Here is an 11,626-nt window from a genome sequence, read left to right as displayed (position 1 = left end):
GGGACTGATGCAGGAGGTGAGAATGCTGAGCCTCCCGGTCTGCTCAAATCTGCCCGGAGCAGCAGGAAGATGGGCGGGCCAGATGCTGGTGAGCGGGCGGGGCGCGGGGTCCCGAGCCGGCCTTGCTCCCGGTCTAAAGCGGAGCCCCGCCTGCGTTTCAGCAGTCTCCGCTCTCAGTCACTGACCCCTTGTGGGGCTGGGCGTGTGCCAAGTCAACTCACTTCAGTCATGTCTGACTCTTTGTGACCCATGGGCTGTAGCCCGCCAGGCTCTTCTGTCCATGGGATTCTCCAGGCAAGAATACTGGAGTGGGGTGCCATGCCCTCCTCCAGGGGATCTTCCCCACCCAGCGATGGAGCCCATGTCTCTATGTCTCCTGCACGGCAGGCGGGTTCTTAACCACAAGCGCCACCTGGGAAGCCACACTTAGAGGCTGAGATGAGCTCAGTCTTCTTCCACCGTCGTAGGGGTTTGCACAGTGTACAAGTAGCCCGACATGGAGTGAAGAATGGGCATCACCAAGACAAGGAGGGGTCCACTCATCTGGCCACCTAGAGAGGGGACGGACAGCCTGTTACTGAATCTACAAGAGAGACTAGTTGCTGTGTTCTGTTACTAAACCTGCCAGGTACCCCTCTGGAAGGCAGAACTGAAGAAGGGAAACCATTCTATCTGCAAACCTGGTCCACATGAGATATAGCGAAGATCTACAGCATCTCTAACACATGGGTCACAGATGCAGAGTGAGACGCTGCCATTTGTAAGTGGGGCCAGGAAGCCAACAGGAGCGTGGGACCCCCTAGAGGACCCCACTGCACGCACACTGTTCTTGCGAGGGGTGCAGAGTGAGGCAGTCAGCTCTGGACTTTCACTCTGTATGTGCACTGTTAATTATACTCCAATGTAAAAAAGAACTATATCCAATTAAAAAAAAAGTCAACTAACTGGTTCACATGATTGAGGGGCCTCTGAGAGAAAGGGAAACAGACTTGGTTTTGTGGGATTTTCCTGGGATCTCCTCTATGCAACCTTATCTATTCCCCTTTTAATATCTATATGTTACACAGTAACAACCGGAAATAGAAATGCTGTAAACCAGCTACACATATTGTTAACTACAGGGTGGATTTCACTACCTTCATTCAAGGTACTTTAACCTGTTGGGTTATTTTTTCTTCAAAAGAAAAAAAAATCAAAGACAGAAGCACCAGATAACCCCAAAGTTACATGCATTCATTCCAAACCCAAGCTGGGCGTGATCATCTGCAAGACACACCTGGCTCCCCAGACAAAAGCAGATGGGTCCGGGACTTGTAAATTTTATATTTATTATACCAAAATTATGACATGTTCATTTGTGCATTCTGCTTTAATATAACTCTCGGTATGTAAAGGATCTAACTGAATGCTTACACAATCATGCTGATTGTGGCAGCAGTAAGGAACACAGTTAAAAAGTGTCTGCAAAAGGAAGGGGCTGGGCGGGAACAGGAGGAGGAGGAGGAGTGGGTCAGCGGCCCCTGGGGGCAGGTCCCTTCCAGTGCCCTCAGCAGGGCTCAGGCGCATCAGTGGGAGACCCTGTGGGCGCGCGGGGGGGGGGGGGGACACCAGGAATCAGCTGTTCAGTCTGTGTCCCTTACGCCAAAGCTACGAAATTCTGAAGCATCACTATACAACATGGAGCTATTTACAATAGAAATTTCTCAATCAACGGTTCTCTCAGAGAAAATTAGTGAATCCCAGTGACTTCAGTCACCTGACAGAGTAAAACAACTCCTAGGAGTTAGTCTCCATATTCTACAAATGTCTATCATTTTCAAGACAAAAAAAAAAAAAAAAAAAAAAAGAAAACGTCTTCCCCCCACAAATAATTACATTATTATTAAATCATTTAAGCACTGGCAACCTGCCCTGCCTTCCACACAAACAGAACAACAAAAAAGCCATTTTAAAAAACATTACATTAACTGTTTCTCTGTAATATATTAAACCTTTTGTTCTTCGTCTTTACACATCTGATATGTTAGGGGAAGAGGTTAACAAATTGAAATCATACGGGTAAAGCATCACTAGAAGAAAAGTGGTAATTATTTTTTTAAACGGCCAACAGAAGGGGGGCCTGCAGGCAGCGGAGCCGTCTGGAGCCGGCGGGCGGCCCTGGTCTGCGGGGCCCGGGGCGGGTCAGAGCGGAGTGTCGCAGCAGCAGTCCGCGGGCTCCGCCGGGCCCGGGCGTGGCGGCGCAGGAGGCGGCGCGGGAGGCCGCTGCTTCATCATCTCCTTCACCTCCTCCTCCAGCTCCGGGGGGATGATGAACTGGTCGTCCGGGTCGGGCTGCGCCGGGGCCGCAAAGTATCCGCCCGGCCTACGCAGTGGTGCGTCGGTGGCCACCTCGATCACGTTGTGGCTGCGCTCCTGGGGGGCCACGGAGCCGTTTCCCCGCCGGCGCCCCATGGTCCCCGCGGCCCCATCCGCGCGCCGCGCCGCGCACAGCTCGTCCTCCGCGGTGCCCGCGCCCTCGTCGGCAGCCTCGGGCGGTGGGCCGGGCGCGGGCAGCCGCCGGCGCTCCCCGTCCCTGGCGCGGCCACAGTGGATGTCCACCGCCACCTCCACGCGGCTGCCGTTGCTGAACACGCCCTCGATGGGCTCCTCATCGTCGCTGTCCAGCCCGTTGTCCGAGAAGGCGCTGGAGAAGGTGGCGCTGGACAGCTGCCGCTGGAAGGCGCCGGGCGTGCTGCCGGGGTGCAGCGCGCAGCGGGGCTCGCAGGGGCCGGCGGGGCTGCCCTCGCCCAGCACGCCTGGTGGCGGCGGCTCGTCGGAGGCCGTGGAGCCCACCTCGCTGCTCATCTCCGACGTGGACAGCTCGCTGCTCATCTCGGAGGCCAGGCCGCTGCTAGAGGATGGCGCACCCAGCCCGTCAGCCGGCCGCTCCCGGGCGGCCGCACCAGAGGCCGGCGTGAAGACACCGGGGCTGGGTGGCGGTAGGGAGGCGGCCGCGGCCAGCTCGCAGCAGCAGAAGCTGTCCTCGGGAACGCTGAGCTGCACGACCACCGCGCTCACGCTCTCGCGGCAGCCGTAGCTCTGCGCCAGGGTGCAGAGCTTCTTGGCCGCGGCCAGCGCATCAGGCACGCTGCGCGCAGCGCCCACGGCCTCCTCCACGGACAGGCTGTCCCAAAGCCCCTTGCTGCCCAGGATGAAGAACTCGTCCTGCGGGCTCAAGGCCACGGACTGCACGTGTGGGCGGGGCACCACGCTGGGGTGCAAGAAGGTGTAGCCCAGGATGCGCGTGGACTCGGTCACTCCGTTCACTTTGCCGTCCTGGAAAGAGAGGGGTTGCCAAGCAGACGTTACGACCGAGAGTTGGGGGGCGGGGCTCCTGCATGGGGGAAGCTCCCCTGCAGGCCTGTCCACCTCCTCTGAGGGGCTCCCAGCCACCTGTCATCAGAACCCAGGGCAGAAGCCCGCGGCAGGCAGGGAGCAGGAGGGACCGTGAAAGCGCTTCATGCATTCCCTGTGTTGGGACCTGTCTGCTCCAAAGTACACAGTCACCTGGCTGAGTCAGCAACAGGGGCTGATCAGCATCTCTGGGAATGCACAGGGGTCCAGGGAGGAAGGGCCTGCTGAGCCAGCCGTGGGTGGCAGACGCTCCCAGGCAGGTGCAATTCAGCGTGATGGCCCCCATCTCAGACCGCTGCCCACAGCCCAGCAACCAGCAGGCGTAGCGCTGGAAGGTTCAGAAGTGAGCAGTTTTAAACTTGAGGCTGAAACAAACTGCTGGGGAAACCGCGGTGAGACTGGGTGGGGAGGAGTGAGGTGTTTGGAGAGGCAGACATGTATTCCACGAGAAAGGCGGCTCCTGTAACCCCTGAGCTGACTTTCCTGGCAGCAAATGCAGACGATGACACCTCCTGCTTCAGTCCAGCTGGGTTCCCACCATCTGAACTGTGAACTAAAACTTCACAGTTTGCCAGTGAAAAGCTTTTACTCCGAGGCTGGAGCGAGGAGCCCATGATGTACCTGCTTGGTTCTTTATTCTTCAAGTTCTTCAGTGGAAATGGTTAATCTCCGCACCGTGTACTGTTGAGCACGGAATTCAATACACAGGTAATAATCTAACACACTCCCATCTGAGACTCCCTACATGGTATCTAGTGTCCACCTTAGTCCTCTCTGCTCTTAGAACGGGAAGGGGACTGGACTCGACAGGCAGACTCCTTTCCCAGGCTCCCACGGGAGATCTTCCTCATGGCCCTGGTCGGAGCCGTCCTGGAGTCAGTCTGTCTCTGCCGACTGCAGACCTCCACCATGGTCCACCTGCGCGTCACACGGCTCCTCAGGCTTTATCGACGAGATGAGGCTGGACACCTCCTGTGGGTAGATGTGCGTCTACACGGGAATCACGTCGACAGCACCCACCCGTTTCCGGCACACGGAGGTGACCCACACTGCAGGATGAATGTGTGAACGGAGCCCGGCTCTTCCAGCCCATTCTGGAGGCTGTGCCGCAGCCCGACGGCTTTTCTCAGCAGCAGCACTCGGACCTTCCGGGCCACAGACTGTGCTGTGGGGCCGCCCTGCACGTGGGGGGCTCAGAGGGGCCAGCCCGCACCGTGGGAGGCTCAGAGGGGCCGCCCTGCACCGTGGGGGGCTCAGAGGGGCCGGCCCGCACCGTGGGGGGCTCAGAGGGGCCGATCCGCACCGTGGGAGGCTCAGAGGGGCCGGCCTGCACCGTGGGGGGCTCAGGTGGGCTGATCCGCACAGTGGGAGGCTCAGAGGGGCCGGCCCGCACCGTGGGAGGCTCAGAGGGGCCGGCCCGCACTGTGGGGGGCTCAGAGGGCCGGCCCACACCGTGGGAGGCTCAGAGGGGCTGGTCCGCACCGTGGGGGGCTCAGAGGGGCTGGCCCGCACCGTGGGAGACTCAGAGGGGCCGGCCCGCACCGTGGGGGGCTCAGAGGGGCCGATCCGCACCGTGGGAGGCTCAGAGGGGCCGGCCCGCACCGTGGGAGACTCAGAGGGCCGGCCCGCACCGTGGGAGGCTCAGAGGGGCCGATCCGCACCGTGGGGGGCTCAGAGGGGCCGGCCCGCACCGTGGGAGACTCAGAGGGGCCGGCCCGCACCGTGGGAGACTCAGAGGGGCCGGCCCGCACCGTGGGAGACTCAGAGGGCCGGCCCGCACCGTGGGAGGCTCAGAGGGGCTGGCCCGCACCGTGGGAGACTCAGAGGGCCGGCCCGCACCGTGGGAGGCTCAGAGGGGCCGATCCGCACCGTGGGGGGCTCAGAGGGGCCGGCCCGCACCGTGGGGGGCTCAGAGGGGCCGGCCCGCACCGTGGGAGGCTCAGAGGGGCCGGCCCGCACCGTGGGAGGCTCAGAGGGGCCGGTCCGCACCGTGGGGGGCTCAGAGGGGCCGGCCCGCACCGTGGGGGGCTCAGAGGGGCCGGCCCGCACCGTGGGGGGCTCAGCAGCGTCCCTGGCTTCTACCTGGGCTTCCCTGGTGGCTCAGACGGTAAAGAATCCGCCTGCAATGCGGGGAGAAACCAGGGTTCGATCCCTGGGTCGGGAAGACCCCCTGGACAAGGAAACGGCAACCCACTCCTGGAGAATCCGTGAGACAGAGAGGCCTGGCGGGCTACAGTCCATGGGGTCACAGACAGTCAGACGTGACTGAGTGACTATCACGCACGCACATCTACGGGCTTCTACAGGCTAGGTGCCAAAAGCACGCACTCTCCACCCCAGCTGTGACAACAAAAATGTCCTCGGACATTACCAAGTGCCTATGGTGTTGACCGGGGAATGGCCCCTGGTTGAGAATCCCTCACCGCCTTGTTCGAGTGCAGCAGGAGTCACGAACTGAAGGAACTAGTGAGTTCACACTGATATGTATGCTGGCCTCGGGGGGCCTCACCACACCCACCTCACCCAGGAGGACACCGAGGTGTTGAGGTTGAAAGGTGACGGCCTGCCGGCGCCAGAGCCAGGAAGACAGGAGGGCGGGCAGTGTGACCTCTGTGGGGCCTGAACCCCACTGCGGGTGCCCCAAGGAGGGGACGGGGTGACCGCCCGCCCTGACGTGGAGAGGCCGCTGGGCCTGAGCCCCTCGGCGGGCGCCCTGAGAAGGGGACGGGGTGACCGCCCGCCCTGACGTGGAGAGGTCGCTAGGCCTGAGCCCCTCGGCGGGTGCCCTGAGGAGGGGATGGGGTGACCGCCTGGCTCCCAGGTGGAGAGGCCGCCAGGCGCCCGCCCTGATGTGGAGAGGCCGCTGGGCCTGAGCCCCTCGGCGGGCGCCCTGAAGAAGAGACGGGGTGACCGCCTGCCCTGACGTGAAGAGGCCACCAGGTGCCCGCCCTGATGCAGAGAGGCCACCGGACCTGAGCCCCACTGCGGACACCTGAGGAACAGATGGCCCTGACGCGGAGAGGCCTTTGGCCCTGTTCTGTATTCTAGACGTTATAATGTCCCAGACACATCACACACAGAGTCTGGTCTGTGATGCTATGGATTCGGATCTGGAATCTCGGCTCAGCTTTGGTGTTTACAGGACGCTGAGGGAGATGCTCCCCAGCCAGTCTCAGCCGCCTCCTCCCAGTCTTCCTCCCCCGCCCCGCCCCCCACCGAGGAAGACGCCCTCTCACCTCGGTGATGATGGCCTTGTACCGTTTGATCCTCCTCAGCTCCTCCTCGCAGCTCATGACATACGACCTGGACAGGGGCAGCGGCTTGCCGTTCCGACACAGCACCGTCTGGCACTTGCCCACGTTGGCGGAGGTCAGGGTGAAGGGTCCTCCCGGGTCCACAGGGTCGTGCCTGATGTGACAAAGGACGGCAGCGCCTCCGAGTTTCTGCCCGGCTGTGCCCAGCTTCCTGGAATACAGAGACAGTGCTGAGAGCCCACACCGCTGCCAGACGGCCCCACGGGACAGGGAAGTAGAGCTTGGGGGAAGAGCCCGTGAGACTGGATGCACACATGGGCACACACGGGGGTCTGCTCCCAGCTGGGCGGTGCCGCTCCGCCATGCAAAGCCGAGGAGCCACTGAGGGATGAAGAGCCCTCTCCCGGCTCGGTGTGGCCTGTGGCGCCCGAATCAGCATGGCCAAACCAGAGGGGGAGCCGTGTCTCCCCCACCCCTCTGCTCCTGAGAAGGACCGAGAACCACCGCACAGGAGCAGGCATGAACGCCCACCGACGCATCAGAATGGCTGATCACCCCTCTCCCACAGGCTGCTTGCGGGCAGGAGCCTTCATGCACTGGGTTTCACGTTCTGGTCCTACACAGTGCGACTCCCTGGAGGAATGAGGTCTATCCTCAAATATTTACAGAAAAGACCATCTAATGACAGGCTCCAAAGTGCTCTTACTTGCCATGAGTTCATCATGCACTGAATACACAAGACACCTGCAAGTGTTGGCAATCAAAAGGCGCTCAGACCCCCGCCAGCAAGGCCTGAGGCTGGCAGAGCCTCCACTCTGAGCCTGGGCACGGCAGGAGCAGGGAGGGCCAGATGGACGGACCCCACTGTTCACGAGGGCAGACCCTGTAGGTCAGGCCGGGGTCACCAAGGATGGGAACAAGGGTGGCCTGATCACAGGCATCAGGATGCTGGCAGAGCAGACACACGCTTCTCGCAAGGACTGCGAGCATCGCCACACGCCCTGTATCCCACTAACCCACAGGGAAAACGAGGCAGGAAGTGACGCGAAGACAGGCGGATGGCGGGGGCCTCCGGACCCCAGCTCGGGCACGTCTAGGCCGTTGGCTCCAGACTCCACCAAGGCAGCACGGCTTCCCTGCTGTCAGAGGCCGTGACTCTGCCAGCCAAGCTAGAGCTCGGGCTGTATCTGGGGGAAGTGCAGCCAGCGACCAGGGTTCGAGGGTCTCAAGCTCTTAACTCTGACCCAGTACTTGGGGTCCATAAAGAGCAGGCCTCTGGGCTGTGTGAGCGGGCTATCCAGGTGATGCGTGTGTCTATAATACGTGTTTGCCTTTTTATGAAACAAGACGGTGGTCAAAACAGAAAAGTAGACAGCTGTGCAGACAGACGTCCCTGTCTCACACCTCTTGGCATTAAGGCACTTAGAACAATGACTGGTATATATTAAGGACTCACTAAACATTAGCTGTTATCAGCATCGATTATTAACTGCACATGCCCACCGAGGTGAGCTGTGGCACAGAACCTCACCGGGACGCCTCTGCTGAGCTCTCCAGGAGTCCTCATGCCTGGGGGAACTGCCAAGGCTTCTGGGGCAGCATTCCTCAGAGGACACTTTTCCTAGCCCTGCCGCAAAGTATTTCCTCTGGCAGATTATCAAGGGAGAGAAAAAGAAGCGGAGCAGAAAAGGTCGTCACTGTTCCCATGACCTCTGAAGCGCTCTCTGCCTCCTGGTCCCACAGCAGCAAACGTTTGCAGTGCAACACCAGCAGGCGCGCCTTCACAGCCTACACGCCTTCAGAGTGACAGCGCGAGCGAGGCTTTGAATGTGGGGCACTTACGACACTCAGCCCTCAGAGTCAGAAACAACGCTCCGCAACTTCCAGGTGGCCAGAATCTCTAGGGAAAGGCCTATGATGCTTCTAGCAACACTGTCTTGAACAGGGCTTCCCAGGTGGCTCAGTGGTAAAGAATCCGCCTGCCAATGCAGGAGATGCAAGAGACATGGGTTTGATCCCTGGGTTGGGAAGATCCCCTGGAGGAGGAAATGGCAACCCACTCCAGTATTCTTGCCTGGGAAACCCTATGGACAGAGGAGCCTGGTGGGCTGTACAGTCCATGGAGCTGCAGAGAGCTGGACACGACTGAGCACACGCATGCACATGTGCGCGCGCACACACACACACACACACACACACACACACACACCATCTGAAGAATGACTTACCTCCTGGCCTTTTAAAATTTGATCACGAACAAGAACAAGAAAGCCCACAGCAGGTGCTCTAAGTTTTACCTTTGCATAACGATGAACGTGTTGACCATGTATTCTTCTTCGTTTTTTGTTTTCTGCAGCTCTTCTGCCAAAATGTCACTCATGGTGCACTGGAGAAGGTAGGGCACTTCCACATTGCGGTCTCCGTCAAACACACCGTACAGGGCCTCCCGGTTGTCACAGAAGTTGTTCACCGACAGGGCCGCAACACACAACCTGCAAAGCAAACATGCTTCTGTGCTGAGTCAACTCATCTTTTCTTCTCCATGCCCAACCCAACTGTGGTTCTTCTCCCATTTGCTTAATCCAGTCTTGTCTCTTTCTTCGTGACTCTGAGTAGATTAAGAATAGGTAATACTTTGGCTACTTGATATGAAAAGCCAACTCATTGGAAAAGACCCTGATGCTGGGAAAGACTGAAGGCAAAAGGAGAAGGGGGCAGCAGAGGATGAGATGGTTAGACAGCATCACCAACTCAATGGACATGAATTTGAGCAAACTCTGGAAAATAAAGGAGAAGAGGAGCCTGGTGTGCTGTAGTTCATGATGTGGCAAAGAGCTGGACATGACTGTGCCTGAACAACAACAAGACTGAACCCCAGCTAATTTACATCAACTAATTTCTGTAAGTGAAGAAAAATGAGCACGTATTTATGCTTCATAGCTTTCCCCCACTCTTTTCTTCTGATGATTTTATTTTTAAATAGCACTGAAAGAAAGACCGTAAGAGGCATGGGGAATAACACCAGATTATAAATGCATATGTCCACATTCGTTCACAAAATGTTTATTAAGGAAAACTTCCACAAGGAGCAAAAACGGAGTCACCACTGAAACACTGGGAAGAGGAAGAGAAACGTGCACACCAGCGGGAGGAGGGCCACACGCGGCGCTCGGGGGACCCACAGTCCTTCCACTTAGGCTGCGTCCGTGGGGCTCCGTGTCCCACACGCGCTCCAAAACAGGCAGCGCCAGGGAGGAACGAAAAGCCACGGCATTGGTAAGTGGGGAGATGGCTTCAGGCAGCCTAACACGCAGGGAGCTGGGGTCTTCAGGAGAGAGGAGAGACAGGCGGAAAAACATTCTGAAGAGTTAATAGATAAAAATATTCAAATCTGATGAAAATGACAAGAAGCTCAACAAACAGCAAGCGAAAGCAAGTAAAAAAAGTTTAACTGAGGCACATCAAACTGCTGAAAAGCGGGGATGAAGGTGGGGGTGGGGGCAGAGGGACAGCACACCCCCTGTGGAACAGCAGAGATGGCAGAGATCTTGTCAGAAACTGTGCGGGAGGCGGAGGACGGGCAGCAGCGTCTTCAAGGACTTACAGAAAGACCGCCACCCTTGCTTTCTAAACAGTGAGAACAGCTTCCGAAAGTGAAGGTGCAAAACAGACATTTTCAGATGCACACACAAAAAGACGGCACTACAAGAAATAGGAAATAGGCGGAGCAGAAGAAAATGGCCCTACCAGATGGAAGTCTTGCTCTACACAAAAGAATGGAGTGCGTCGGAAATAACAAAGAGGTTAGTACATGTAAACGTTTTCTTTCTCTTATTTTAAAAATCACGTTAGGACAGTGGTTCTCGGGACTTCCCTGGCAGTCCATGTTAAGACTTGACGCCTTCACTATGGGGGGCACAGGCTTGACCCCTCATTGCGGAACCAGGATCCCACATGCTGCAGGGTGCAGCCAAAACACAAATGAAAGAACAAAACAGTGGTTCTCAGCAGGGGACATTCTTCCCCCTGGAGTCATCTTTGCTTGTAATGACTGGGATGGTGTTGATATTGGCATCTAGGGGGTAGAGTCGAGGGTGCTGCTAAATATCCTAAAATGCAGAGGACACCCCGTCCCTCCCCTGCTCTCCAACAACAAATAATTATCTGGCTCAAAATGTCACTAATACTGAAGTTGAGAAATACTTTGGGAAATAACTTTAAAATAAAAATTATAATAATGTATCCTGGGGTTTATAACAAAAGCAGAAGTATAAAACGTGACAATAATGGCACAAAGACAAGGAGGGGAAAGTGGAAGTACACAATGTAAGCTTCTTATCACACATATGAAAGGATGCTACTACTCGAAGGTAAACCGTAATGAACAAGGTCAAGGTTATACTACAGACCCAAAACAAACCACACACACACAGAGTAGAACCCATGAGAACAAATACAAGAGATAACAAGGAATAAGAAATAACCCAAAAGAATAAAGAAAACGAGAATCAAGAACAGATGAGACAAACAGAAGACAAATATTATTAAACTGGCAGATTTAAACCTAACCACATCAGTATTTTATTAAATATAAAAATGGTCTAGACACTACCCAAAAAGATTCAAATTATATTAAAAAGTAAGACTTAACCATATGCTGCTTATAAGAAATATACTTTAAACATAGAGACAAATAGGTTAAAAGCAAAAAGGATTAGAAATGATATACACTGGCCCCCTAAACAACACAGGTTTAAACTGCATAGGTCCACTTATGTGTTAATTTTTTCCCCCTCTATTACAATCTCTGCAAATGTGGAACCTTGGATATAAAGGGTTAACTGTAAAGCAATGCATGGATTTCTGATGGTTGGTTGGTGCCTCTTAATCTGAAGTAGTTGATGGGTCAACTATACTATGCTAACACTAAACAAAAGGAAGCTAGAGTAGTTACATTAATATCAGACAAAATATATTTC

General features: G+C 56.3%; 1 protein-coding gene across 1 annotated transcript in view; it reads right to left on the bottom strand.

Annotated features, from left to right (window-relative positions):
* Positions 1–1,311: 1,311 nt before the first annotated feature.
* PHLPP1 (PH domain and leucine rich repeat protein phosphatase 1) overlaps positions 1,312–11,626 on the bottom strand; it is a 214,777-nt gene continuing 204,462 nt past the window's right edge. The window contains exons 15-17 of the mRNA XM_020905594.2: positions 8,945–9,139; positions 6,630–6,858; positions 1,312–3,315 (exon numbers count right to left, since the gene is read on the bottom strand). Of these exons, the coding sequence (XP_020761253.2) occupies positions 2,182–3,315; positions 6,630–6,858; positions 8,945–9,139 (1,558 nt within the window). The 3' untranslated portion in view covers positions 1,312–2,181. The remainder of the gene's footprint in view (positions 3,316–6,629; positions 6,859–8,944; positions 9,140–11,626) is intronic.

This window comes from Odocoileus virginianus, unplaced genomic scaffold (genome assembly GCF_023699985.2).
Source record: "Odocoileus virginianus isolate 20LAN1187 ecotype Illinois unplaced genomic scaffold, Ovbor_1.2 Unplaced_Contig_26, whole genome shotgun sequence".
Classification (NCBI taxonomy): domain Eukaryota; kingdom Metazoa; phylum Chordata; class Mammalia; order Artiodactyla; family Cervidae; genus Odocoileus; species Odocoileus virginianus.
Note: the sequence above shows the minus strand (reverse complement) of the source record. Positions and strands in the feature narration are given on the sequence as shown.